This window comes from Lepidochelys olivacea, assembly GCF_965140295.1.
Source record: "Lepidochelys olivacea isolate rLepOli2 genome assembly, chromosome: 1".
NCBI lineage: Eukaryota > Metazoa > Chordata > Testudines > Cheloniidae > Lepidochelys > Lepidochelys olivacea.
In genome coordinates, this window is record NC_140411.1 from 56,779,676 (window position 1) to 56,806,351 (window position 26,676).

General features: G+C 43.5%; 1 protein-coding gene across 7 annotated transcripts; it reads left to right on the forward strand.

The window, feature by feature from the left end:
* Window positions 1–1,121: 1,121 nt before the first annotated feature.
* Window positions 1,122–24,925, forward strand: SLC25A15 (solute carrier family 25 member 15). Of its 7 annotated transcripts, none has more exons than XM_084617731.1 (8): window positions 1,139–1,211; window positions 2,413–2,562; window positions 4,837–4,965; window positions 8,862–9,120; window positions 14,938–15,075; window positions 15,986–16,155; window positions 17,817–17,975; window positions 18,915–24,925. In XM_084617731.1, the coding sequence occupies exons 3-8, from the start codon at window positions 4,911–4,913 to the stop codon at window positions 19,037–19,039; spliced, it is 906 nt and encodes a 301-aa protein (XP_084473857.1). In that variant the 5' UTR covers window positions 1,139–1,211; window positions 2,413–2,562; window positions 4,837–4,910; the 3' UTR covers window positions 19,040–24,925. The 7 variants fall into 7 exon arrangements, with proteins under 7 accessions (XP_084473859.1, XP_084473857.1, XP_084473856.1 ...); XM_084617730.1 differs by lacking the exon at window positions 1,139–1,211 and adding an exon at window positions 1,218–1,321; XM_084617729.1 differs by lacking the exon at window positions 1,139–1,211 and adding an exon at window positions 1,328–1,692.
* Window positions 24,926–26,676: the final 1,751 nt, after the last annotated feature.

The window sequence follows — 26,676 nt, forward strand, 5'->3', positions numbered from 1 at the left end:
ATTCATCCCACTTTCCCCATCACATATCCACCTGGCCTCCATCCCACTGCTCCCCCACTATCCCCCCAGAAATCCCCTACCATCCCCCAACAGCCCCATGTTCCCCATCCATCCCAATAACCCACCGCTCACTCCAATGCCCCATCTATCTCCGGAAAAGTCTCTATTCCCCACCAGTGCTACATCCATTCCCCCAACACCTCCCACTCCCCCTACAATGCCCCACCCAACCCTCGCTCTCCCCAAGGCCTAACCTGTCCCCTGCAACAATCCTCCACTCCCTCTGCTATACCCCACTCTCCTCCCCAATAGCCCCCACTCTCTGCAACACCACACCCGACCCTCTGACAGCCCCTGCTCTCCCCGTAACACCCCACCCACCTGCCCTGATAGCTCCCTGCTCTCTCCAACGCCACCCATCCCCCCAACAGCCCCTGCTCTCCCAGCAACACCCTACACATCCTCCTGACAGCCCCCCACTCACCCCAACCCCCACCCGCTCCCAGACAGCCCCCCGCTGCCCCACCCATCCCCCCAAAAACCCCTGCTCTCCTCAACCCCCACAGCCCCCCACTCTCCCTAATCCTCACCCGTCCCCCCGAAAACCCCTGCTCTCCTCAACCCCCACCCGTCCCCCTACGGCCCCCCACTCTCCCTAACCCCCACCCGTCCCCCCGAAACCCCCCGGTCTCCTCAACCCCCACCCGTCCCCCCACAGCCCCCCACTCTCCTCAACCCCCACCCGTCCCCCCGAAACCCCCCGGTCTCCTCAACCACCACCAGTCCCCCCACAGCCCCCCACTCTCCTCAACCCCCACCCGTCCCCCGGAAAACCCCTGCTCTCCTCAACCCCCACCCGTCCCCCCACAGCCCCCCACTCTCCCCATCCCCCACCCGTCCCCCGGACAACCCCCTCCCGTCCCCCCGACAACCGTGCCCCACCCCCGGGAGTCACCCCGTCTCTCTCTCTCTCACGCACACTCCGCGCCTCCGCTTTCTCCCTCCCAGGCCGCGCCGCCGGGGGGGGCCGGGGGGGGCGCAAGGGGGCGCTGCCGCGGCCGCTCGGCAGGGTCCCTGCGGGGGGGGCTCTGACTAGTTCCGCTTCCCTGGTCTGGGGGCGGGGCGCTCCGAGCCGGGCTGGGCCCCGCCTCCCGCGGCCCGGCTATATATTGGCGGCGGGGCCAGGCGGCGCGGCGGGTCTCGGGCGTTGGGTGAGTGGAGGGGGCTGAGCCGGCCGGGGGAGGCGCTGGCAGCCGGCTCCTCCTTTGCGCACGTGTCTGCCGCGGGGCCTCCGGAACCACCAACAACCCCCACTCCCCAGGTGCCGCTGCCGGGGCCCGCAGGGGCGGGCGCGATCCGCCGGTGCGGCTGCAGCGCGGAGCCGCTCGAGCAGCTGCCCGTCACGCGGCGCGAGAGGCGCGGGGAGTCCTCGCTGCGGCGCTCGCTCCCAGGCGCTGTTGTTTCCAGTGCGGGCCATCGCCTCTGGGGCAGTGAGCTGCGCCCGTGAAGTTCATTCAATGGACTTGCCACCGCTCGACCCCGTTAGAGCCGGCCGCTGACTGCCTGGACACGTTTGGCCCTTTCTGTTTGTGACCTGTCGGCAAACCGGCTTGCTTCCCAAAGCCCTTCCTTGTTCCCAGCGGCCTGGCTTCTGCCGGCAGTGCCTGGTCTGGCGCTTACAAGCAGATCGTTGTGTGTATTAGAAATTGGGGGTGTCTGAGTGTCGAAGTCTGAGGGTTTTCAGAGTAGCAGCTGTGTTAGTCTGTATTCGCAAAAAGAAGAGGAGGACTTGTGGCACCTTAGAGACTAACCGGTTTATTTGAGCCTAAGCTTTCGTGAGCTTCATGCATCCGATGAAGTGAGCTGTAGCTCACGAAAGCTTACGCTCAAATAAATTGGTTAGTCTCTAAGGTGCCACAAGTCCTCCTTTTCTTTTTAATTTGAGAGTGTCCCTTAGCATTGTCCTTCTGATGTAAATAGTGGTGATTACAAATGCCCAGTTTGCTTTCAATGTATATTCTACAACATTTGCTTAGAAATGTGTACTGGCTAGAATATTCATGGAAGATAGAGATGTGCCCATAACTAGTAAAAGCTTGTTTTAAAAAAAAAAAAGTAAGCTGACCAAAGTCCCCAGGTAGGCAGTGCTAGGTTGATGGAAGAATTCTTCTGTTGATTTAGCTACCGCCTTTTGGGGAGGTGGATTAACAAGGCTGTTGGGAGAACCTCTCCCCTCACTAAGTGTCAATCCTGAAGTTCTACAGTGGCACAGCTGATCTGGGGTAGCATTTTCAACGCAGACGTAGCCTAACACTCTCCCACCTTCCCTTAGATCACAAGCTCTGAAGGAAGTTTCCTTCCTCTGTTCTATTCATGTAATGTGCATGACTTTAATTTTTTTTAAATTAACAGGTAGTGCAGGAAAGAGCTTGCAGAGACATGGATACAAACTTCTCCTACCTAAATTGAAACAGTAGGACAGCCTCAGGCTTATGCTTCTACTCTTCTCAAAGCTTGCATTTGGACAATGAAAAAACAAGTCCATTCTTATTAGGGTGAAGGGTAAGAGCTCCAGCCAAGAAATGGCACTTTTATGGCCCTTGTATTCAAATTCTACTTTGGTCATTGGCCTGCTGTGTCCTTAAGCAAGTCAAAAGTCATGCCCTGTCTTTCTGGTCTCCGAAGTGGGGCATTAGTCCTTATTTTGCAGGAGGGTCTTGTGGCTTAATCATTCAGTATTTGGAGAGTCCTTTGAGGTCCTTGGCTGGAAGACACTGTTTTAGGTAACAGAATTGTTAAATGTAAATTTCCTGAAAATCTCTTACATGACTCCTGGATTTCTTTGGATTTGTAGTATGAATGAGTGATTGCTATTTTAACAATCATTTGACTTTTAGTCACTTATTTATTACTGTAAATTCAGAGAAATCTACAGGATTATAAATGGTGGTCAATTATTTTTTGTCACGGTCCAAATTTCTCAGTCAAGGTATAGTGAAGGTCCAGAATCCAAAGAAATTTAAAAAAATAAAAAGATTTCAGGGTCTGCTCAAAAGCATCTGGCAGTTTGGATTTGGCCCGCAGTCTGCCTATTGACTACCCGTGCAATAAATGATGGCTTAGATTTAATTATGTAATCTTAAATCTAGTGCTGTGGCTGGGTACTTGTGTGGGTCAGAGTACTTTCTTTGAAAAACTCTTCCCTGTTTTGCCTTCACTTTCCCAGTGTGCGATAAATCTCATCGGCAGGATGGAATAGAAATGAGCATATATTCCGTTTGTGGCTTGGTATGGTTTCCTTTACATTTAGTGCAGTGTAGCAATAATGCAAGTTCCACTGCAATGAGACTCACTACTTCATAGTGATTCCCTTCATTCACAGACTCTTTAGTCTCTTTGATTTTTTTTTTCTTTTGCTCTTCTGTGAGATCAAAGGGGCTAAATCACAAAGTGCTTTGAGGACAGTAATGATATTAATTTCAGGATAATTAAGTATAACAATTTTGGAGCCTTTTTATCTTGAAATAACAGTAGCTAGTTAACTATGCTATTGGGAATAATACCTTTCAAATCTTTAAATATAATTCAGAAATACAGTATGTACTAGTAATGGCTGATTTTTTTTATCCCATTATATTCAGTCTAGTACAAGCCAGACCTTTCTAGAATGGAAAGAGTCAGCACTTTCATAAGTGTAAATAACGATTTGGCACAAAATTTTTCTGCTGTCAAAGTGATAAACAAGCATGTAGGAACAGACCTTTCAAAATGTTTCTTATAAACCCATGTCTGTCCATCACAGAACTTTAGAAAGGATGCAGTACAACTGTTCTTACAACTTCCTTGTCAGAATGTATCCTTCCCTGCATACTGTGAGTTGCTTTCCCTCTCATTTCTTTATCCGTTATCCCCCAAAACACTTTGGATGAAATATTTATACAATACATATTAGGAGTGTTTTAATTCTTCTGTGGATTTCCCCTTTACTTGAAAAAATTAAAAATTAATGTAAGAAAGGGGATACTCTGCTAGTACAACTGCTCACTCTCCTTATCTCATTTTTAAAAAGTACCATGCTGAATATATGGCTGGCATTATCTACCCATACATGTAGATCTTTGAATTTCAAACTAGTTTAAGTCTTTAATATTAGTTTTCTAACTTGGTTCTGTTGCCCAAAACAAAACCTTTCCCCTAATGAAATAGCCTTTGCACTGATCTGCGGATTTATTTTAATGAGTGGTGCTTTATTTGAAAACATTGCCCTTGTAGGGTATTTATTATGCCAACCACCTTCCTGAGAGACAAAACCAAATAAAATCCACACTGGGCGGCATTCTGTAAATTGAACCTGGGGCTTCCATTAAAAAGACTTATATTGGGAATACAAGGCAACCAAACCCCTTTCCAGATATTTCTTACATATTCCTGTCATCCTTTGTGATACTGATATCTGTCTTAGGTATTTGTATGGCTTCCACTCTAGTACCTTAGTTCCTCATGATCTTTAGTGCAGTTATCTTAATGCATCCCTCTGAAGTAGAAAGGTACTATTCTTCCCATTTGTAAAATGGGGAAGTGAGGCACAGAGGGACTAGGTAATGTGCCCAGGGTCACACAGGAAATCTTTGGTAGAGCAGGGAATTGAACCTGGGTTTCCAAGTACAAGTCTAGGGCTCTAACCATTGGACCATCTTTTCTCTGCCATAGAACTCTTGATTTAAGAGAAGATAAATAGAAGTGGATATATGGGCATAATGGGTGGTCTGTAGAAAGTAGTTTAGCTGAAATATGCAGGTTAACAATAGTTTTAACGTTTTTCCTTTTCCACCTTAGGTATACATGTCACAACATCTTACCTGTCATTGGAGATTTCGTATTCCATAGTAAGCAATAAGCAAGTGTGAAACATGAGGACAAATCCCGCCATTCAAGCTGCCATTGACCTCACAGCAGGTGCAGCAGGTAATACTGGAGAAAACTCTGTTTTCAAAGGTTTCAGAGTAGCAGCCGTGTTAATTTGTATTCGCAAAAAGAAAAGGAGTACTTGTGGCACCTTAGAGACTAACAAATTTATTTGAGCATAAGCTTTGGTGAGCTACAGCTCACTTCATTGGATGCTCAAATAAATTTGTTCGTCTCTAAGGTGCCACAAGTACTCCTTTTTTCTGTTTTCAAAGTTTCTGAGACTCTGATGCAAAAAAGCTTGTGCTCTTAAAGTAAGTCTCCTCACAAGTGTAAAGACAGTAATCTGATTGCTAAATGATGATTTGTCATATTGGCACTGTTAATAATTGAAAATCTTTACAAGAGGCACATCTTCCACATTTGAAGTAAGATGTTGAGATGAAGGAGGGAACTAACTGACCTAGCCCAGTGTTGCAAACATCTGATAGGTTAATATAACTCCACTGAAACCAATGCCAACAAGTAAATATGTAACCTCTTTTAGACTAATGATTTTCTAAGAGTAGGTTTGAGTACATCTAATGTGTATTTTCATGCTCACATGAGTTTCAGAATGTCAGTCACAAGTAAAGTTTTGCAATGAAGGCAAACACCATGTGCAAGCAAAGTAGTCGAGATAATGCTTCAGTCCTAAAAACTCTCCCTAATTGAAAGGGGCAGAAAGCTATCTGAAGGGTTATCTCTTTAACCAACATTCAGAAAGCCTCTTTGGAAGATGAGGAAACATTATGGTATTCAGAATAATGTAACATAAGGTCAGCAGTTCACTTAAGTTGTTCCTCCACTTAGCTACAAATGAAAATACCAATTTCTCATATCGCCTAAAATATGGTTGGTAAGGATGAAACATCAGGAGAAATAAATTAACTTTAAGTTGAGTTCTACAAAGAGCATGGAAAATACACATCTATGTACAGTGCCTAACACTGCTGCTGGTGCTCTACTACTAACAAATTCAACACATTAGCCATCTAATCACATCTCTTGCATATTCTAATACTGCTAATTCAGGGTATGTCTACACAGCAAAGAAAAACCCCTACCTAGCCTTGACCTCCAGCCTGAGCCCAGAAGTTTATATAGTAATGAAACAGCCCCACAGTCCAAGTCGGCTGACATGGGCCAACCGTGGGTGTCAAGTTGCTGTGCAGATATACACAGAGTTAGTGTTCTAGGAATGTTCCCTGTATTTGTGCTATGGATCCAAGAATATTAGCCATGACTCAAATGTTACAAGACACCTATGATCCAAGCTCTAAATCCAGAGGTCAGTGTGAAATATGATGGCATGTGGAGGGAAAAGAGGGTGCAGCTACCATTATCCAGGGGTAACACCTATAAGAAGGTTGCCAGAGTTTCTACCAGGCTGCTGTCCCTTGACTCTGCCCAGGTATACTTGTTTTATATTGGCCTGTGGCTATTCAGTATGTGACAGACTTGAAGATTTCCACACAAAGGCCCATTCTGGCTGATGGAAAGGAGAGGGAGCCTTCTATTTATTTCCCCTGTTACCTCATCACCATCCCAGAGCAGCCTATTTCTGCTATTTCTTCTACTTTGCTTTTGGGTCCTTATTGTAGTAATTCACAAGCAAGATCTGCTGCTGTTCCAAACAATAGTACAGTGAAATCACTGGTTTTTTTGGTTTTTTGGTCCGCTTCACCGATGCTCACAGGGTTGAAATAGCAGCAGCAAAAACTAACCTCTAGTCAGTATCACAGCAGTCAATCCTCACAAAGATAACTTTGTCAGTGAAGGCTAGGAAACCTAGTTTTCATTTAAAGAGATGTGCCAAAGCTGATGGCATTTCTCCCCCCCATCTCCCCTCCCACCCCCATTACATCCACTATTCAGGGAAATCTGCCTATTTTCTGTCAGTAAACAGGTTTAAAGGTAGATTATAGTTCTTTGCTCTATTTCCTCTTTTGGTTGCAACTCAAATATTAACTTCAAACAGCATGAAGAAGCGAAAGCCTTTAAACGTCTCTCTCACTTTGATACTTGAAATCCTTTATAAAGAGATTGTTCTTGCTTTGCTTACTCGATTAGCTGTAAAATCCTCCTCCTTTGTTTTAATAGGCTGCTGTTAATCTTCCTTTCTATCCTCATCTTCTAGCATTTTTAAAGGTCTCCTTTATGTTTTCTGTCTCTTGCTGCAAGCTCACTATGTGTGCCTTGCTCTTGTTTTATGTTGGTTCCTACTGCTGTGCTGCATCTGGATCTTTGCCATTCAACAGAAGCTGACTTTACAGCATCCTAGGCTAGCAAACCAATTAACAGAAGATGTTGTAGGGATCCAATTAGCCAGTCCCTTGTTTAGTGTGTGGCCATGCTTCAGATTTCTCTCTGGAGATGTCTTGCCTGGCTGCTGGAGTAACTTGGCCCTCTGGCCAAAACAAGTCATCCTCTTCTGGGGTAAATACATTCTAAACGAAAGTAAACAAGTACTTTTACCTTCAGTAGGCTACAGTCCTGTGTAGGAGGTGTGTGACACACAAGTCCTTCTCCTTGGTTGAATAGGACTTCTTCCCTTATACCAGTGCCTGAGCTATCCATGGCCTCGGCATCTAAGTCTTCCCTGTTGGTAAGTAGGGTTTTCCTAGTTGCCATTAGTTGGCAAGGGTTTCCTAAAGTCTTTCAGCCCTTGGTCAAGAGGGAATTAACTTGGACCTCTGCCCCTTATCTGAGGGCTCACAAATTCATTGCCCCTTGGTCACAGGAGTTCCTACACCACCTCCAACTCTGGGCTCTGGCCCTGGGACCCTGTATCAGCCATCCACCCTCAACTCACAGTTCCTCAGCTTCAGATTCCCAATACCATTTCCTACTTTCACTTCTCTCCAAAGAAGCCTTCTCCCTGGCCTCTTCCAGCAGTCATCAGCCAACCTACTTCCAGACAACATTCCTGGCTCTCTTTCAGTGAGGAGCCACCCCCAGTTTCTCTCCAGACTCTTGGCTGCTCTTTCCCCACCCTCACCCTAGACTGCCTTGCAGGGACTTCAGCAGAGCCCATCACAGGCACCTGCCCCAGCTCTCACAACAGGGAGCCACATCTGCCCCTGCCAGCTTTTGCTGTCCTTAGTTAATCCCTCCCCTAGTGAGTACAGGAAGTGTCATATCCTGCTTCCAAGCCTGGTTAGCTGTGTAGCCTGCAATCACCTGATCTGGGAGGAAAATGAAACAGTGTGGGAGCTCAGATTGGAGTTCCTCTGGCTCACCCCATGACACAAGAGCAGCAGCAGTTTAATACAAAGTGGCTCCACTCAGAGTGTGGGTACTAATGAGAATCACCCCTTCAAAACAAAATGTACCTTCTCCCTGCTTCAGAAACAACTAAAGGTGCTGGATTCACATAGGGTGACCAGATAGCAAGTGTAAAAAATTGGGATGGGGTAGGGCATAATAGGAGCCTATATAAGAAAAAGCCCCCAAAACCGTGACTGTCCATATAAAATTGGGACATCTGGTCACCCTAGATTCACACATTCAGCTTCTTTAGTTTCTTGCATAATCTTTTCACATCATTCGTTCAAATCTACTCATCCTTCATCTGATGAGGTGACGGCCTAATATACAGAGAATGTTAATTCCACTGATAACTCTTATTTCACCATCTAGTCAATGTATGAATTGATTGCCTTGTGTTATGAACGAATGTCTAACTGTTGTAAATCAAGCATTGATCTTTTTCATTTGGTACTTCTGTAACTTAAAAATGTTGCAAGAGCCAGTGTCGTCATTGGTGTCACCAAAGTTGATTGAGGTAGGCCTAATTATGCCAGTGGTGAATTTGTCCCTTTCTCCATATTGCTTGTTTTTTCTTCATTATGTTGAGTTTTTTTTTCACATGATCAGTAAGGGTTTGTTGAATACTGATATTCTTATTTCCTCAGGTGGGACTGCATGTGTGCTAACTGGCCAGCCCTTTGATACCGCTAAGGTGAAGATGCAGACATTTCCCAGCATGTATAAAGGACTCATTGAATGTATTGTGAAGACATATAAACAAGTTGGATTGCGAGGCTTCTACAAAGGGACCACCCCGGCACTTGTAGCCAACATAGCAGAAAACTCAGTCCTATTCATGTGCTATGGGTTTTGCCAGCAGATTGTGAGGGGCATTGTTGGATTAGACAGGAAAGCAAAACTGAGGTTAGTAACAGAAATTGTAATCTCCAGAATATTGTACAACTAGCAGTCAAGAGTAAATACTAATGTGCTGTATTTTAAAATGAAGTGCAGTCTCTTTGCCCTTATCCGGGGTGCTATTTTGTCACTGTGCAAGTGCTAACTTTATTACACAAGACCTTGTCTCGGCAATTATGGTACATTTTTCATAAGAACAGATGGCTGGTCTGTATGGGGTGTGCCCATTGCCAAAAAACCCAGATGTGAAATGTGTTGGTTCTTCCAAACACCATGATTTGTTTTGGGAAGGAGAAGAGAATTCTGTAAGCATCTTTCTTAAATCCCATGCTGTAGTATTTGTGAAGGAAAGGGTATGAAACTACTGGAACATTGGCGGCTGTAACTCGTGCATCATTAAGAGAGGCTGCATCTTCATTGTCTGCACTGCTCCATGGATGGATATCAGTGATGGCTCAGGTGGTTTATGCGGTGACTCAGCACTGTCCCAACTATCGTTCCCTCCAGAGCAATGATGATGCCGAATAACATTCACTTACTTATTATAACTGTGTTCCGGCTTCACTAATTTGCCATCAAAAAGGGGGAAGCTCTTGGTTGTGATTCTGCAAACTAGGTGTTCCCTCTAATACTTACAAGTTATTGAAAGTAAAACGTGAAAAAATCAGTGTTGTGTGTGGGTAAATGGTACCTTTCTTTCCTGTCAGGTTTCAGGAAATGAACCCAGACACTTGTGGATCAAACTTTGGTTTAAGGATATGAGAATGTGCTTAGCTTCAGGCCGTTTAAAAACCAATTTTATTAGCTGCATTCCATCTGTATATACTTATAATTACCAGAATGAGAAGGTGGAGGAAATTTACACTATATCACTAGAGGCTAAAGTATTTTAGAGGTGATCACAATGTTTAAATATTCTAGTCTTACCCCATATCTCATCTCCTCTGAACACCAGGTCAGTTTGCTCTAGGTGATAGTCTGTTTAGTATATAACTAGTCAGAATGGATTTTGAAATAACTAAAGAGAAAACACTAACTATGAAGAAATTATGGGTTAATTGGAGAGCAGATGAATATGTAATGGAACAGGTGACTAGAGCACATAGTGATACCAAAGCCAAGTGCCTCCAACAACAAAGTGCATTTATCAATCTGCTTTTATTCCCTGGGGTGTTGTACTAAATACAGAATGAAAAGGAGGACTTGTGGCACCTTAGAGACTAACCAGTTTATCTGAGCATAAGCTTTCGTGAGCTACAGCTCACTTCATCAGATGCATCTGTGGAAAGTATAGAAGATCTTTAGTTTTATTGCCTTAATTATTGCATGCTACTCAAACTCTGTTCTAAAGACAGAAGGTTATCACAAACATTTCTATTATCTTCTCCCCAAAGTGTTATTGAAGCACTCGCATACTATTTTTAATTAATCTTCACAACACCTCAATGTTGCAAGAGGGTAGTAGTATCCTCATGGCACTGGTGGGGAGCTGAGGCACAGAAGTATGTTCAAAAGTATCTGCTAGTTTTGGGGCCCAATTTGAATCATCTAGGATGTGATTGTTTCCTCAAAGTACCTAGCATTATAATATCCAGAGCTCAGCTCCCCTTGACCTCTGTGCAGCTGTGAACGCTCAGCACTTGTGGAAATCAGACCCCAGGGTCTCAGGTCAGGTACCCGGAAAATGAGAACACAACTAGTGGCCGCTTGAGAGACGCAGCATCACACACACAAACTCTGTGACAAAGCCAAGGATCGAAGCCAGTTCTCCAGAGTTCTGTAGGTTTCAGAGTAGCAGCTGTGTTAGTCTGTATCCGCAAAAACAAAAGGAGGATTTGTGGCACCGTAGAGACTAACAAATTTATTTGAGCATAAACTTTTGTGAGCTACAGCTCACTTCAGCGGATGCATTCTGTAGAACTTCCTTAACGATGAGACAATCAAGTCTCTTCTTGCAATCTCCTGGCTCATTAACCAAACACCTTCCTACATCTGCAACAAATGAAGTAGGGTCCTACATCAAACAGCCTCCTTCACTTGACAGCCCTGAGTCATCTCCAGAACAGGTTGATCCTGTGCATTGAATGAGGCAGGAAACCTCTGGGGCAAAAATAGCACATAATTAGAGACTCTTATAATGCAGAGGTACCAGGGGCACAACACATGCACAAGGAAAGCTAAAACTTTAAAATTCCTTGATAAAATTGTAAGCCTCTCATTCTATAGACTGACTGTGGTATCCTAATCAAGATACTAGGGATTAAGTCACTGTACTCCAAAGCCAGAAAAATCTCCATTTAACTGAATTTAAATAAAAAACAGAGTTTTGGCTCAACTTTGGCAGTGAACTTGCTTCCTTAAATAATTCTCAACTCCGCCATATACTCTCAGCTTAACAGTAAATGAAAAATGATGAATACTACTTAAATACACTTGAATCTAGCATTGTTGGTTTTAAAGACTTTTTTTGTAGCATGTTAAAAATGCTCAGTATTCACCCTAAGTGAAGCCTAGTTTCTTAAACAGATGCCAAAATTAAATGGAAGTAAGACTCCTCAGTATATTTAAAAATCTCATGGTCCATTTAATTTCCCAGTAAGGCACTTCTGCTCTTTTCATAGATTCAGAAAAAACTGCATCAATGCATATTTAGAAAACCGAAAACATTCTGCTTAGACAGCACTCTGGCACTTACTACATAATTTAAGGTACACTAGTTTAAAACATTAATATAGTCAAATTTATACTCTCTCTCTCTCTCTCTCTTCCCCCCCCCCACCACCACTTTCCTAGGATCAAATGTTTTTCCATTCCTGGTTAGGGTGCTGAGTAACCAACACTCGGGTTGCATTCGGTCAACAGGCTCATGGAGTGTCTAATAAAAGCCATAGATGAGCTAAATTATGAAGACTCTGGCTTTCACAGTGTTTAAAAGTATTTGTGAAGATCTTAGATATACCGAACAGAGGTTCCAGCCTTTTAAATAGCTTCAAATGTACAATTTGTCGTCATGAGACAGATGGATTGGGTGGCAGGGAAAACATGGAACTTTCAGATTTCTAAAGAATGTGTGAGGATTTTGCTATTTTTAAAGATCAAAATAAAATCCTTGCAGTAATACACAAAAAATGGGAGATGGTAAACCCCTACTCCAGGACCTTCACACCCAGTAAAAGGACCAGAGCAGCATGATAGGGCCCCAGAACCAAAGGTTGCAATGACAGGAGGATTTCTCCCACTGAAGGCATTGTGGAAGACAGTTGTAAGATTGCCTTCAGAGGACCCCATTGCAAGCCTTGCTGTGGGGGCTGCTGTAAATTACAGAGGGCTGGGAATCTGGGATTGTGTTACTCCAGGGGATTCTCCAGTTCTGGGAGCATCCCAAGATTGGGGACACACAAAGGTGGCTGAAAGCCATCATAAGTCTATCCCCCATGTCCACACCCTGTCCCTGAGTTCTGTACTGCACCCCATTAGAGGCTCGGCAGAGCAGCTCAGCCATGGTCTACATTGTACCTAATTTCTCTGCCATGTTACTCATCCAAACTCTGGAAGGAGGGAAGAGTATCTTGATCATCCTGACAGGTTTCAGAGTAGCAGCCGTGTTAGTCTGTATTCGCAAAAAGAAAAGGAGTACTTGTGGCACCTTAGAGACTAACAAATTTATTTGAGCATAAGCTTTCGTGAGCTACAGCTGATGAAGTGAGCTGTAGCTCACAAAAGCTTATGCTCAAATAAATTTGTTAGTCTCTAAGGTGCCACAAGTACTCCTTTTCTTTTTTTAGATCATCCTACTCATTTTGCTTCACCACAGAACTCCCACTTGAAGACGCCAAAGTCTGAGGCTCTGTAGTGACCTAATTTTAAACAAACAAAAAAACCAAAACAGTTACTAACCTTTCCGTGACTACTGTTCTTTGAGGTGTGTTGCACAGGTCCACTCCACTGCATGCGCTACAATTGTTAGAGTAGGAGCTGTTCTCTGAGTGCATGATCCTTTGTTGATCACAGGGACATGTTGGTATGGTGCCAGCTATCTTTATAGAGGCACTGGCAAAAAAACTGGTAAAGAAGCTGTGGCCTTGTGATACCATGGGTTAGTGAAGCCATACAGTCTTGAATGTCAGGTTTCAGAGTAGCAGCCATGTTAGTCTGTATTCGCAAAAAGAAAAGGAGGACTTGTGGCACCTTAGAGACTAACCAATTTATTTGAGCATAAGCTTTCGTGAGCTACAGCTCACTTCATCGGATGCATGCAGTGGACAATACAGTGGGGAGATTTATATACACAGAGAACATGAAACAATGGGTGTTACCATACACACTGTAACAAGATTGATCAGGTAAGGTGAGCTATTACCAGCAGAAGAGTGTGGGGGGGAAACCTTTTGTAGTGATAATCAAGGTGGGCCATTTCTAGCAGTTGACAAGAACGTCTGAGGAACAGTGGGAGGTGAGGGGGGGTAATAAACATGGGGAAATAGTTTTACTTTGTGTAATGCCCCATCCACTCCCAGTCTCTATTCAAGCCTAAGTTAATTGTATCCAGTTTGCAAATTAATTCCAATTCAGCAGTCTCTCATTGGAGTCTGGTTTTTGAAGGATTTTTGTTGAAGAATTGCAACTTTTAGGTCTGTAATCGAGTGACCAAAGAGATTGAAGTGTTCTCCGACTGGTTTTTGAATGTTATAATTCTTGACGTCTGATTTGTGTCCATTTATTCTTTTACGTAGAGACTGTCCAGTTTGACCAATGTACATGTAATGGGGGGGAGGACTAGACAATTGGTCTGCTAAACCCAGGGTTGTGAGTTCAATCCTTGAGGGGGCCATTTAGAGATCTGTGGCAAAAATTGGGGATTGGCCCTGCATTGAGCAGGGGGTTGGACTAGATGACCTCCTGAGGTCCCTTCCAACCCTGATATTCTATTATTCTATACATGGCAGAGGGGCATTGCTGGTACATGATGGCATATATCACATTGGTAGATGTGCAGGTGAACGAGCCTCTGATAGTGTGGCTGGTGTGATTAGGCCCTATGATGATGTCCCCAGAATAGATATGTGGACACCATTGGCAACGGGCTTTGTTGCAAGGATAGGTTCCTGGGTTAGTGGTTCTGGTGTGTGGTTGCTGGTGAGTATTTGCTTCAGGTTGGGGGGCTGTCTGTAAGCAAGGACTGGCCTGTCTCCCAAGATCTGTGAGAGTGATGGGTTGTCTTTCAGGATAGTTTGTAGATCCTTGATAATGCATTGGAGAGGTTTTAGTTGGGGGCTGAAGGTGATTGCATTCTGTTATTTTCTTTGTTGGGCCTGTCCTGTAGTAGATGACTTCTGGGTACTCTTCTGGCTCTGTCAGTCTGTTTCTTCACTTCAGCAGGTGGGTACTGTAGTTGTAAGAATGCTTGATAGAGATCTTGTAGGTGTTTGTCTCTGTCTGAGGGGTTGAAGCAAATGCGGTTGTATTGTAGAGCTTGGCTGTAGACAATGGATTGTGTGGTGTGGTCTGAATGAAATTCATTTCAGGTCTTATTTGATTCATCGAATTGGTTGTGCTTTTTCATCAGAGAAATGGGAAAGATTATAATATACTTACATTTATGTAGCTGTTGAAGAAGAAGAACTTATTTGAGTTGTATATGAAGATGGCTGGAGCTAGGTGTTAAGTTGGTCACCTCTTTTAAATGATTGCTTTTTCTTTTTTGCACTCTTGTTCAGTTTTTCTTTATTTGATAAAGCTTTTAGGAAATAGCCTACTGCAAGAGTACCCATCTTGTGACTGTAGAGCAGTGCCCAAGTATCAATTGTAGTTTCTTTGTTGCAGTGATCTGCAGAATGCAGCTTCAGGCTCTTTTGCTTCTGCATTTGCTGCCCTGGTCCTATGTCCCACAGAGCTGGTGAAGTGTCGGTTGCAGACCATGCATGAAATGCAGTTATCTGGAAAGATAGCACAAGGACACAAGTAAGTATGTAATTTGCTCAATACCACTGAAATCCGTTGATGTTATACCTATTTTAAAAGTCCATCCTAGCACACTTAAGGTCTAGCTTGTACTGTGCTATTAATTGCACAAAGGGTGTGCTACTGATTGTCAGAATACATTCCTGGGGAATGCTAACTTAGGGTATGTCTTCACTGCAGAGTTAACTCAGGCTGTTACTAAAGTGTTTCCCTTAACTCCCCTACCTCCTTCTCTCCCCGTCCACAGAAACAGCCCTCTGACCTGAGTTTAGTGGTGCTTTCAACCTGGGTTAGCTGGTTCATCTGTGGCTGTAGGCTAAAAGCCAAGCGAGGCTTTCACTCAGGCTAGTAACCTGCTCACTTTGCAGTGACGATATGTGCTAAGTCACTTGAGTGGCAGTAGTCCTCCACGGCATTCTCACAGTTTCTTGTGTGGCACTCAGAAGGACAGACACGTTCTCCCACAATTCACTGGAAAGAATCAGAGCAGTTCAGTTTACTGCAGCACAAAGAACCATGGGATATGCCTCCAGAGGTACTAGCCCCACACAGAGTGCAGCTCCACTGAGGATGCTGTAACCAGAGTAGGGCTTTGTAGTGTGGCTGCTCACACTTGAGCTAAACTAACCCAGGTGCTCATTTCTGGGTGCCAATCACCTGGGTTAACCCTGTAGCGAAGACATACCCTTAATTGCTACCCCTGCTCCTGTCTCAGGTCTGCAGCAAAACCAAATGATTAGAGCCAGAAATTCCTCAATTCTAATTCTTGCCTTGCAATTGATTCATTATTTGGCCTCTATTTCCCCATCTGTAAAATGGGGGTAATGTTTAAGGTATTTACTCATAGGATGTTGCAGATCAATATGTGTTAAGTGCTTCGTATTGTTAATTGTTTCAACCCCTCTATCAGTACAGTTTGGTCAGTAATGAAAAGTGTTATTCAAAAGGATGGCCCACTCGGGTTCTACCATGGTCTGTCAAGCACTTTACTTCGGGAAGTCCCAGGTTATTTCTTCTTCTTTGGAGGCTATGAACTGAGTCGGACATTTTTTGCAGCGGAGAGACCAAAAGATCAACTAGGTATGTGCCAGCTTGTGGGTATGTGGGAAAGGTAGTCTCTCACTACAGAAAGTAGCATACTGCTCCTCTCAAAATCTCTCCGGCAATGCTAATTATACCTTATGCACTTACTGTATCTCTGCACCAAAAAAATGTGGCCCTGTAGAATAGCGATGTGGGAGCAAAACCAACACTATTCCTGTTTATGACTGTAAAGAACTGCTCAGACCAACCATTTTCCGATTTGACATGCATCATCTTGTTTTTGTACACTTATTTAGCTGATGTATGAGTTACCTGATCAGGAGAGGATAATTGTGCAAAAACTGTTTAATGTTCAACACTACATGGTGCACCACCAAACTGTTTATTGCAGCAAAGTTGTTCATAGTTTGGCAAATTATAAGCAACTGAAAACAGAGTCTTATCATGGGAAATGTCGGGCAACCTCATTAATAGGCTGTTTTGTCAGTCCTATTTATAGTACGTAAGGGCTATCTGGTTGTTTAGGATTCAGATGTTAGTACTGCAGAATGTGAAATGTAATTTTCTGTATCATTCCAGTATGAACACACACTCTTGGAACTCTTGCATTCCTTATTTTGGACAATGCTCCTTCCATGCTCTGAAGTGTCAGCCTCTGTTTGCCAGAAGCTGGTAATGGGCGACAGGGGATGGATCACTTGATAATTGCCTGTTCATTCCCTCTGAAGCACCTGGCACTGGCCACTGTCAGAAGACAGGATACTGGGCTAGATGGACCTTTGGTCTGACCCAGTATGGCTGTTTTTATGTTCTAACTTCATATGCACTTTCAGAGGGATATTGAAGATAGGAAACCATTGGGTCTATCCGGCTATTAAAATGCAAGATACCAGCGTTTGAAGGGACTTGCTTTTTGCTTTTAATAGTTTGTTTTTTAGTAGTTAAAGGTTCTTGCTTTTTTTGGCCACTATTGTTACAGAATTTGCATAAAATCTGATCATAAGAGCAAAATGTGGTTGCATTTTGAAAATTGACTGGGTTTGTAACACTGCGGTCTCACTCAATAGACGCTCCCCTGTGTATGTTCAGAGTCATAACTGCTGGCTTTACTCAAGAAGTTTTTACAACCTTCTTACTTGTGCTAGCGCTGCAGAGCCAATCCAGTAATGGCAGCAGGAGTGAGATATTTTGTCTTAAGTATTAATTAAATTCTGACACCCCTCCCCTTTTTTTTCTTTCTTGTCATGACCTGAACCATACATTCCAGGGTGAACTTAAAGGCCTGGCAGGCGAGTTGCACTTCTGAACTAAGAATATGTAAATTTAGAAGGAATTGAGAGAGCATAATGGTATATCTCTCCCTATGTTACAAAATCTTTTAAAGAAACGTGCTTTCGTAAACTTTAGACTTTGTGTTGAAGGTTTGTCTACATAGTAAAACTTTGAAACTCTTATTCTAAATATGCTTGTGGCATTAGGAGGCTGGACTCTTTAGAAATCCACAACCACTTTGTTTAATCTTATACCTATGATACAGTGCACGCTTATCACACAGAAAGATGGCCACTTCTTCATAAACTCTGTGCATTCCTTGTTTTCACATTTGTTCTAAAATAATTTCACATTATTCTAAAATAGAACCATCAGATTTGGGGGGTAGTTTGCACAGTGTATAAAAGCTTATTTCATGTTTTTAGGCCCTATTCCTTTGATGGTGAGTGGTGGTTTTGGAGGCATCTGCTTGTGGATTGCTGTTTATCCTGTGGACTGTGTCAAATCTAGAATTCAGGTTCTTTCCATGTCTGGAAAACAGGCGGGCTTCATGGGAACATTTGCAAATATTTTGCGAAATGAAGGTAAGCATATCCAATACAAACTGAACCTGCAGGCTCATCTGTGAAAACTTTTCACTCCAGTATGAAAAATCTATTCTGAAACCTAGTTTAAGAAGTTAAGGGGAATTAATTACACTATTCCCTTTTCTGTAGACCACAAATTACTATTCTTGTGAAATTCTCCCATCACCACCTTTAGAGACCAGGGAAATGATGCTACTAAAAAAATATTTATGCTAACATAACTAGTTTCACAGATTCAGACTTAATGCATCTACTACACTCAGTTGTACTTTAGAGGGCAATCACTTAGTACTTACTGTAGTATCTTACCTGTTAAAGACAGATGAGTAAATGCACCCTACTGTCCTGCAATGGCTAACTTGTCATTTAAACATTGAAACTCCAAGCAGGTACTAGAAATAGATCAAATTTGTGGTGAATCTATCTATTTTTGAAGAATTTATAAGAAACGGTAATTTGTACATCTATAAAAGATGCTCAGTTGACTAGGAAAGTAGAAATTGCCATACTGGATCAGATCCAAGGTCCATCAGGTCCAGGATGGTGTATAGCACCAGATGCTTCAGAGGAAAGTATGAGAACCCTGAAGCAGGAAGATGTGGAGCTAGCTGCCCCCCCTATTGTGTCTTTTCCGAATCCCTAATAGTTAGATGGTCTGAAGCCCAAGGTTTAATATCCCTTCCAAAATGTTATTAAGATGACTCTGGATATTTATCCATATAGATGTCCAGTCTCTTCTTGAATCTTGAGTTGTTGGCCTCAACAACTTCCTGTCTCAATGAGTTCTACTCTCTGCTTCCTGATTCTTCTAATTAACATAATTGTTTTAAGTTCCTCTGCATGACTTCTAGAGAGTAGAGCATCAGAACTATTGCTGATCAGTCTTTTAAGAGTTTAACATGCATATTTCTAATCTGTTCATGTTTCATTTTGCAGGAGTATTTGCTTTGTATTCTGGACTAAAGCCTACTTTAATTCGTGCATTCCCAGCCAATGGTGCACTATTCCTTGCCTATGAGTACAGCCGCAAGATGATGATGGAACAGGTTGACACATACTGAAATCTTCCAGCAGCAGGTTTAGGTTAACCTTTTTAAAAAGAACTGTAGGGCTTGAATGGATACAAAACCAATAGGGTGACATCATGATTTGAGAAACTCAGTCAATTTAGGATTTTAAAAAATCTTTTTAAAGCAAATGGATTTTGTAGACCTTGTATTTGTGTTTACAGGTTTTTTGTGTTTTTTTTTAAGGGAGGATGGAGACATGTTAATGTTCTTTCCACCTATTGTGCTGCTCAAGAGATATAATTATGTTGCCCTGATGGAAGCGGTACTCAGTGTAAAGGGCAGTGATCTTTCAGTTAAGTGAGTTAATCTCAAATTTTAAAAATCTAGTTCTGTAACATCCATGGTACAAGAAGCCTGAATTTCCCTTTTTCATTGTTAGCAAACACAACTGATTCAAGGCCACACGGCACTGGTGCATTAGTAAAAGTAGTGCTACTCTTTTCATTATCAATTTTAGGGCTTGTCTACTCAGGGAGTTACTCTTGAATAGTTTCATCTGTGGATACTCTTATTCTGGAATAAATCTCATTCCAAATTATTTTAATCCACTTTAGACAGCCTATCAGGAATAGTTAGTCTGCTCTAAATTCACACCGTACGTTATTCTGGATTCACTTTCATGTGTAGGTGAGCCCTTAGTAAGAGTATTCAATGGAAACAGTAAGCTGCTTACATTTTACAGCCATTTCACCTCTTTGTAAGAGACTGTTAGACTACTGTTTCTTCAAGTACTTTAATACACAAGGAAAGGTAGAAGAGGGAGGTTTAGTTTCCTGAAGTGTTTCGTTTAAGCAATGCATGGCTAATACTTACACTATTTTAATAGTGTTAAAATTGTACAAATTCATTAACTCTGCCTTCAGTAGTTTCACCAGTAATGTGAAAACATTAAAGTAACTGGAGCAGAATGGGTCTTGCAAGCCTAATACCTCATTTCTCTCTTTACCACCCCCCTTCCTTTTCTGTTTTAACTGATGTCTCTAGGTAGCCTCCTTCTGTAGGTTTGCAAGCAGGGTATGTCCAGTACTAGCTACCATCTTTGACGCTTTTAGGAAAGGGTCTACTTGTAGATGTCTAATACAGTGGTTCTCAACCAGGGGTACATGTACGCCCTGGAAGACCTCTGCGTATCCCCAGGGGTAATCAGTTCATTTAGATATTTGCCTAGTTTTACAACAGGCTACATAAAAAGCACTAGTGAAGTCAGTACAAACTAAAATCTCATACAATGACTTGTTTATACTACTCTATATACTATACACTGAAATGGAAGTGCAATATTTATATTACAATTGGTTTTTTTATATTGTATGGTAAAAAGGAGAAAGTCAGCAATTTTTCAGTAATAGAGTGACACTGACATTTTTGTATTTTTATGTCTGATTTTGTAAGCAAGTAGTTTTAAGTGAGGTGAAACTTGCGGTACACAAGACAAATCAGACTCCTGCAAGGGGCACAGTAGTCTGGAAAGGTTGAGAGCCACTGGTCTAATATACACATCACAGTATGTAGGCCCAACAGGTTGCCAGCAGGGTGGTGTCTAGTTTACTACTACTCATCTTAGGCAAGGGAACGTCCAGAGATCCAAATGCCTACAGTAATACCACCTACCCCTCGATCCCTTCCATATGTCCGTGGGGCCTGGGTTGCACCCTGTCACCTCAATACCAATTGTTGCTACTACTCATATTGCTTGAACCAAGTAAGAAGAAAGTTCAGGTATTGTGCAATGACCAAGAATAGTCAGTGCAATCTCTACCCATTGGCCTCTTTCTTGGTCATCTTACAAAATAATCTAGGTTAAAGGCTGCCTTCAGTGGTCCCATCCCTGTGTTGAAAAAGCAGGAAGCCAGAAAAGAGTAGAAGGCCAGCATAAATTTTAATTGGTAGATGGATTTAAAAAACACCAAAAAAAACCCCCACCCTTGACCGTCAGGGTGTAGAAACTAGTAGGAAGAGGACCAAAACCGTGGGAGGATATAGTTTGGGACAGGGGTGGGCAAACTTTTTGGCCTGAGGGCAACATCTGGGTGGGGAAATTGTATGCAGGGCCATGAATGTAGGGCTGGGGCTGGGGTGCGGGAAGGAATGTGGGGTGTGGGAGAGGGTGTGGTGTGCAGGAAGGGGCTCAAGGCAGGGGGTTAGGGTGCAGGAAGGGTTTCAGGGCAGGGAGTTGGGGGTTCAGGAGGGGTTTGGTCTCCGGCTCCACTTACCTCAAGTGGCTCCAGGGTGGCAGTGGTGCGCAGCAGGGCTAAGGCAGGCTCCCTGCCTGCCCTGGCCCTGTGCCACTGCCAGAAGGGGCCAGCATGTCTGGCAGTGGCTCTTGGTTGGGGGGCAGGTGGCCCTGCCATGCATTGCTCTTGCCTGTGGGTACCACCCCTGAAGCTCCCATTGGCTGCGGTTCCCAGCCAATAGGATCTGTGGGGGGTGGTACCTGCAGGTGAGGGCAGCGCCCTGAGCCGTCTTCCCCTGCCCCCACCCCCGGGCGCCTCAGTGGAGGACACGTACCAGTCTGGAGCCTGCTCCATACTTTGATCTCAATGATGGTTGGAGGAATGGTAATACTTCAGCCATCATAATCCAAAAGGAACAAGATTTGGGGCCAGATGCAGTGGGTTAGGAAAGGATGTAGATACCCTTAAATATTTGCTACCATTGTGGAAGTCCGAGGTTCTTTGAGGCTATGGCCTTAAAATAGCTGCCAGTCAGCTTTTGTGTTTACCAAAGGGGAATGCTTTCGCCACCTTGTCATTGGAGCCTTTTACAAATGCTCATGGACACTCACGTTTTGGCTAGAATGAGGGTAGCTATAGCCCAGGGGTGGGCAAACTATGTCCCATGGGCCAGATCCAGCCCACAAACCATTTTAAGCTGGGCCTGCGAGCTGCACCATGTGGCTCGGCCCTGCTCTGGAGCTCTGCCTGAGGCGCTGCGTTGGGGGGCCGCACCAGTAGCTTGGCCCCACTCCAGCCGGGGTGCTGGTTGGGGGGGCTGGACTATGCAGCTCAGCCCTGCTCTGGGTCAGGGGGGTCACACCACGCAGCTTGGCCCCGCTCCAGCTGGGGTGCTGGGTTGGAGGGGGCCATACCATGTGGCTCCTGGAAGCTGTGGCATGGCCCTGCTCCAGCTTCTATGCACTCCAATAAGAGCTGCAGGGGAGTCGCTTGAGGTAAGTGCCGCTCGGAGCCTACACCCCCTGAGAGTCTCCCCTTGCCCCAGCCCTGATTCTCCTCCCACTCTCCAAACCCCTTGAGCCAAGCCCGGAGGGCCCTCCTCCACCTCAAACCTCTCAGCCCCACCCCATAGCCTGCTGTAGCCTATCTTGGTGATAGTGCTGCTTCTTAGGGGAGGGGATGAGTGTTTGTTTACCAGTGCAAGGCATTCCTTCCTCTTCTCTGGCCCCAGTCACATTCTGGCCAAGTCTTCCCTTTGCACCCTCACAGGAAAGAGCACCATGGGAAGTAAACTGAAGCTGCCTTTTTTTGTTTTTTAATACTGTTCTGCTCTGCTGTAATGTAAGATAGTTCAGTGCTAGTTGGAGTCACTTTTGTTAAGCTCTTGCATAGTGTATATAGGAATAATGTCAAACCATAAAAATGGTATGCAAGTTACAAGGTAATTGTTAAATCTTGTACATTTTCATTTGAAAAAAATAGTAATAGTACTGAAAGTCAGGTGCTGAAAGCTGGGTTGGTAGCATCTAGGTTAATTGTATAGCAGGTGGAAGAGTGAAAATAGGATTTAATTCAGTCAGTAATAATTGTCCTGTATGGTGTAGTATTGCCCTTTTTAAAAATAACTTCAGCTGTATTTGCAATAGTTGATGTAAATCAAGCCATAGGTGTAGCAGAAGCAGGATTTTCAAAGACTTTTTACTACAGTCAAGTTACTGAAGCTGACACTAAGCTATTTCAAAGCATGTTTTCAGTTGGACTAATACAAAATCAGTGTGTGAACTATGTACTACCACTTCCATCTAGCAGTATGAATACTGCAGCTGTTTCAACTCTGTACCTGTATTTAGTCATAATTCCTTTGGTCTTCATCTTCCTGAATATTCTAGCAGTAGTGTTGCCAACTATTCATGGAAATAAAATGTTGGATTTAATTTACAAATGCTCATACTGGAGCCCCAATTAAATTATTTATGCAGTCAGTGAAACTAAAATATACTCAGAGCCCTGTGTCTAATGCTTACAGCTCAAATTAAAAACTTAAATGACAGATCCTTTAATCTAACTGAGCTGTGGGTTTCTAGTTAATAATTGAGAAATGTTTTCTAGGATAAATTTAAGTAGAGGCAAAGACTTGTAAATTTTCCCAGCTCTTCTACAATTCAGTTAAACTAATAAGGCAGAAAAACCTTAAACATTGGTGCAGTGCTCATGCTTAGTCTAATTTGGGTGAACATGATACAAGAGAATGTACACTGGCTGGTAAGGAAAGAGTCCTTTATACCTGGAAGTTAGTTGTCCCCTTATTACAAGTAGGCCTTGTGCCCCTAGCACTAGGGACAAGGTTGATTTCACTTTAAAAGTGAATTACAAGTTTGTCAAAATAGTCAGGCAGTTTGAGTTAAAGTAGATTTTAAAATATTAAGAGCTGAGATTAGTAAAATATACTGCAGCTAGGTTAAATTTTAGTTATATATCAGGCAGTTTTACTTTCAAAGTGGCCAACAGGTGTTTTAGTTCTATTTAATGTTAATGTTTTCAGGAGAAGAACCTGTTCCAAAAAAGTTGGTCTCTTCTGGGCAGGAAAGATTCAGAATCCATTGGGCATTCTACAAGGCATTTTGAGCTGTGAATGAAACCAGATTCTGAAGCTTTGGTAAAGTGAAAAAGACTGTCAGTAGTACAAGCCAAGAGGAGACTGCTGCTCTTCCCTTCCTTTCTCCCCCACTTCACACATTCCTCTTAAAAGCACCTCTAACACTGACAATTATTTGCACATTTTGGGTCTCAGGCATGGATGCGGGGTACTTAAGTGTGTCTTCCAGGTGGTGGTAGTGTTTGACAATTCTACTTGCTACTTCCATCTTCAGTAAGTATTAAAATCTGCTTTTCCAATTGAAAAAATATGATCTACTGTTTTGGTCAAACAGTAGTTGCCTACCCTAAGTGTGGCTTACCTGGCCTCTAGACAAGCTGTAGCCTTACCTGTAGCAAATTAAGTCAAGTAATTTAAATAGCCATTATACTACATAGCTTCCTGTAGCACCCATCGCTGCAGCCTGATTTGAGAGAGCTCATTTAATCCTCAACTTTAAGTACTAGAAATGGCATCACTGAACACTGTGTGCATCTGACTGCCAGGTCAAGTTTGCTTTGTAAGTAAAGATGGCTTACTGCAATAGCCAGCGTGGGAAAGTCAGTTGAGATTAGAAGTCAGGTGGGTTTGGCTCCTGCACCACTGAGGAGATTCTGCAGGCTAACTTGTCTACTCACCCCTCTGGGAGCCTTCAGTGTACTTGTACAGGAAAAAGGGCTATACCCTTCCTCAAATAAATAGAGCTCAACTCACTTTCCAATCACACTAGGGGTTCTGCAGTTATGACAGCAAGTATTAAGCTACTGTAATCACTGTTCAAAAGTGAACTACCCTTCAAGGGGAACAGTGGAGTTAACAGACCTACATCCTTAGTACAGATGTAGCTCCCAATAACTAGATCTAGTACTACATTTTCTATATTAAGGCTTTATATTTGGGTGTCTGCAGCTAACTTCTGAAAGTGTTTGATATTTCCCTTTCTCAAAAAAAAACCTGTCACCATTTAACATGTAGAAGCTACAGCTACCTCATTGCCTACAAGGTCCAATCAGTGGCTGAATGTGACTTTTGGGAATTATAAATTTGAATAAAGTTTTTTGAAGTTAATTGCACTGTCATGAGTTATTACTTAAGGGTACAGGAAAGTACTGGAGAACACAAATGATTCCTTTTACTCCTACATATAGAAAGGACCAAGTTTAGCATAAACTGTGATCACAAGTCAGAATAGAAGATAATCCATTTAGCTGGCTAAGTGTCAGACTACTAAGAATCTGAACTATATTAGTTCTAGAGTTTTACTATTATGAAAGCAGATTTATCCCCTAGATTGCTGTAATGTCTAGTGTTCTCACACTAAATATCCCAGTGAAGGCTCCTGCCTTGAATTTGTAGGAATTCAGCTGCTGTAGGCCTTCCATAAACCTTGTCTTTCAACACTTACCAAATAGTTCACATCTCATCTTCTGGGCACTTCAGGGGTTAGGCTGAGAGAAGTGGCCCTTGCTGAGTCTACCTTCACACCTGTCTTTCTAAAACTTCTGTAGCTGTGTCCAGCCCTGCTGCTTGAGTCATGGTATCAAAGACTTCTGCCATGCAAAAGGATCAGTACTAACATTAAGTCTCTTAAACTTCCATTTCTGTACCATATACAGAAATTTAAAAGCCAGATTAACTGATGTCCAGGAAATATGAGGCTGCCATAGCCTTACTTCCACTTAGAAAAATGCAAGAAAGGGCTGCTTGCTGTCTAGAGACAACCTAAACTTTTTCTCTTAGTGGTCATTTCTTTACATGAGTGTGTCCTTCACCTCCACCAGCCCCTATACTTTAAAGCATCACTGGTGGAAAGCACACCACAAGATTAGGTTCCAGGGCTAGCCTTAAGGAAAGGTGCCCTGGATGAACTTGTATTTTGGTGCTGCCCCTCCCATTGCCCCAGGCCCCTTTGGGCTCCCCAGGTTCCACCTTCACCCCTAACTCCAGCACTGTACCCCTTTGTCCCTAACTCCTTCACCCCATCCTGCCCTCCTACACCCCCATGGGGAAACTGACCTGGATGCAGACACTGCTGCTCACTCCTTCCCCCTGGAACTGATCCTCCCTATCCCCCTTGAATGGGGGAGCAAGGAGCAACATCAGTGCTCTCTGCAGCCAGGTCACTTTCCCCACCTGGGTTGAATAAGGGCAGGGCAGTAGCTCCTAGTGCTTGTTTCATAGCACAGCCCACGTGGGGAAAGTGATCTGGTTACAGAGCCCTTGCTGTTGCTCTTTGTTCCATCCCCCAGAACACAGAGAATTGTTGGGGTGGTGGTGTCCCATGTTCCTGCAGTAGGAGGAAGCAGGGAAAAATCTGGGTGCTTCCCTGCCAGCCAGGAGCAGTTTTGACTCTATACCAGCATCGTATGCACCTCTGTGCTGCCACATGGTACCCCCTTGACCATGTCACCCACCCTACGGCAGACCCTGTCAGGTTCTAATCCTGACTGACAGCAGTAGCCTTTGACAGCTTACTCAACCTCTGCTTCAGTTTTCCCATCAAAAGGGATATTTGCATCACACTGTTAGTACCTATGGGCACTTTAAATCTCAAACTGAGGATACTATCAAAAGCTTTCCTCAGATTTCAGCTCCAATGGCATGTTTAAAAAAAAAAAACGCTTCACCTACAGGGCCCATATTGCCATGGCACTAACCCTAACCCTAGATACAATCAGCATAAAGGCTTATGTGATGCTTAAGACTGGTTTTCATGAGCTCAGAGAGCATAAAGCTGACACTCAAATGAAGTGAGGACTGATGCAGCAAGCTTTGTAGAGGCACATTCTCCTGTTCAAGAGCTGCTTCTGAGAATGTGT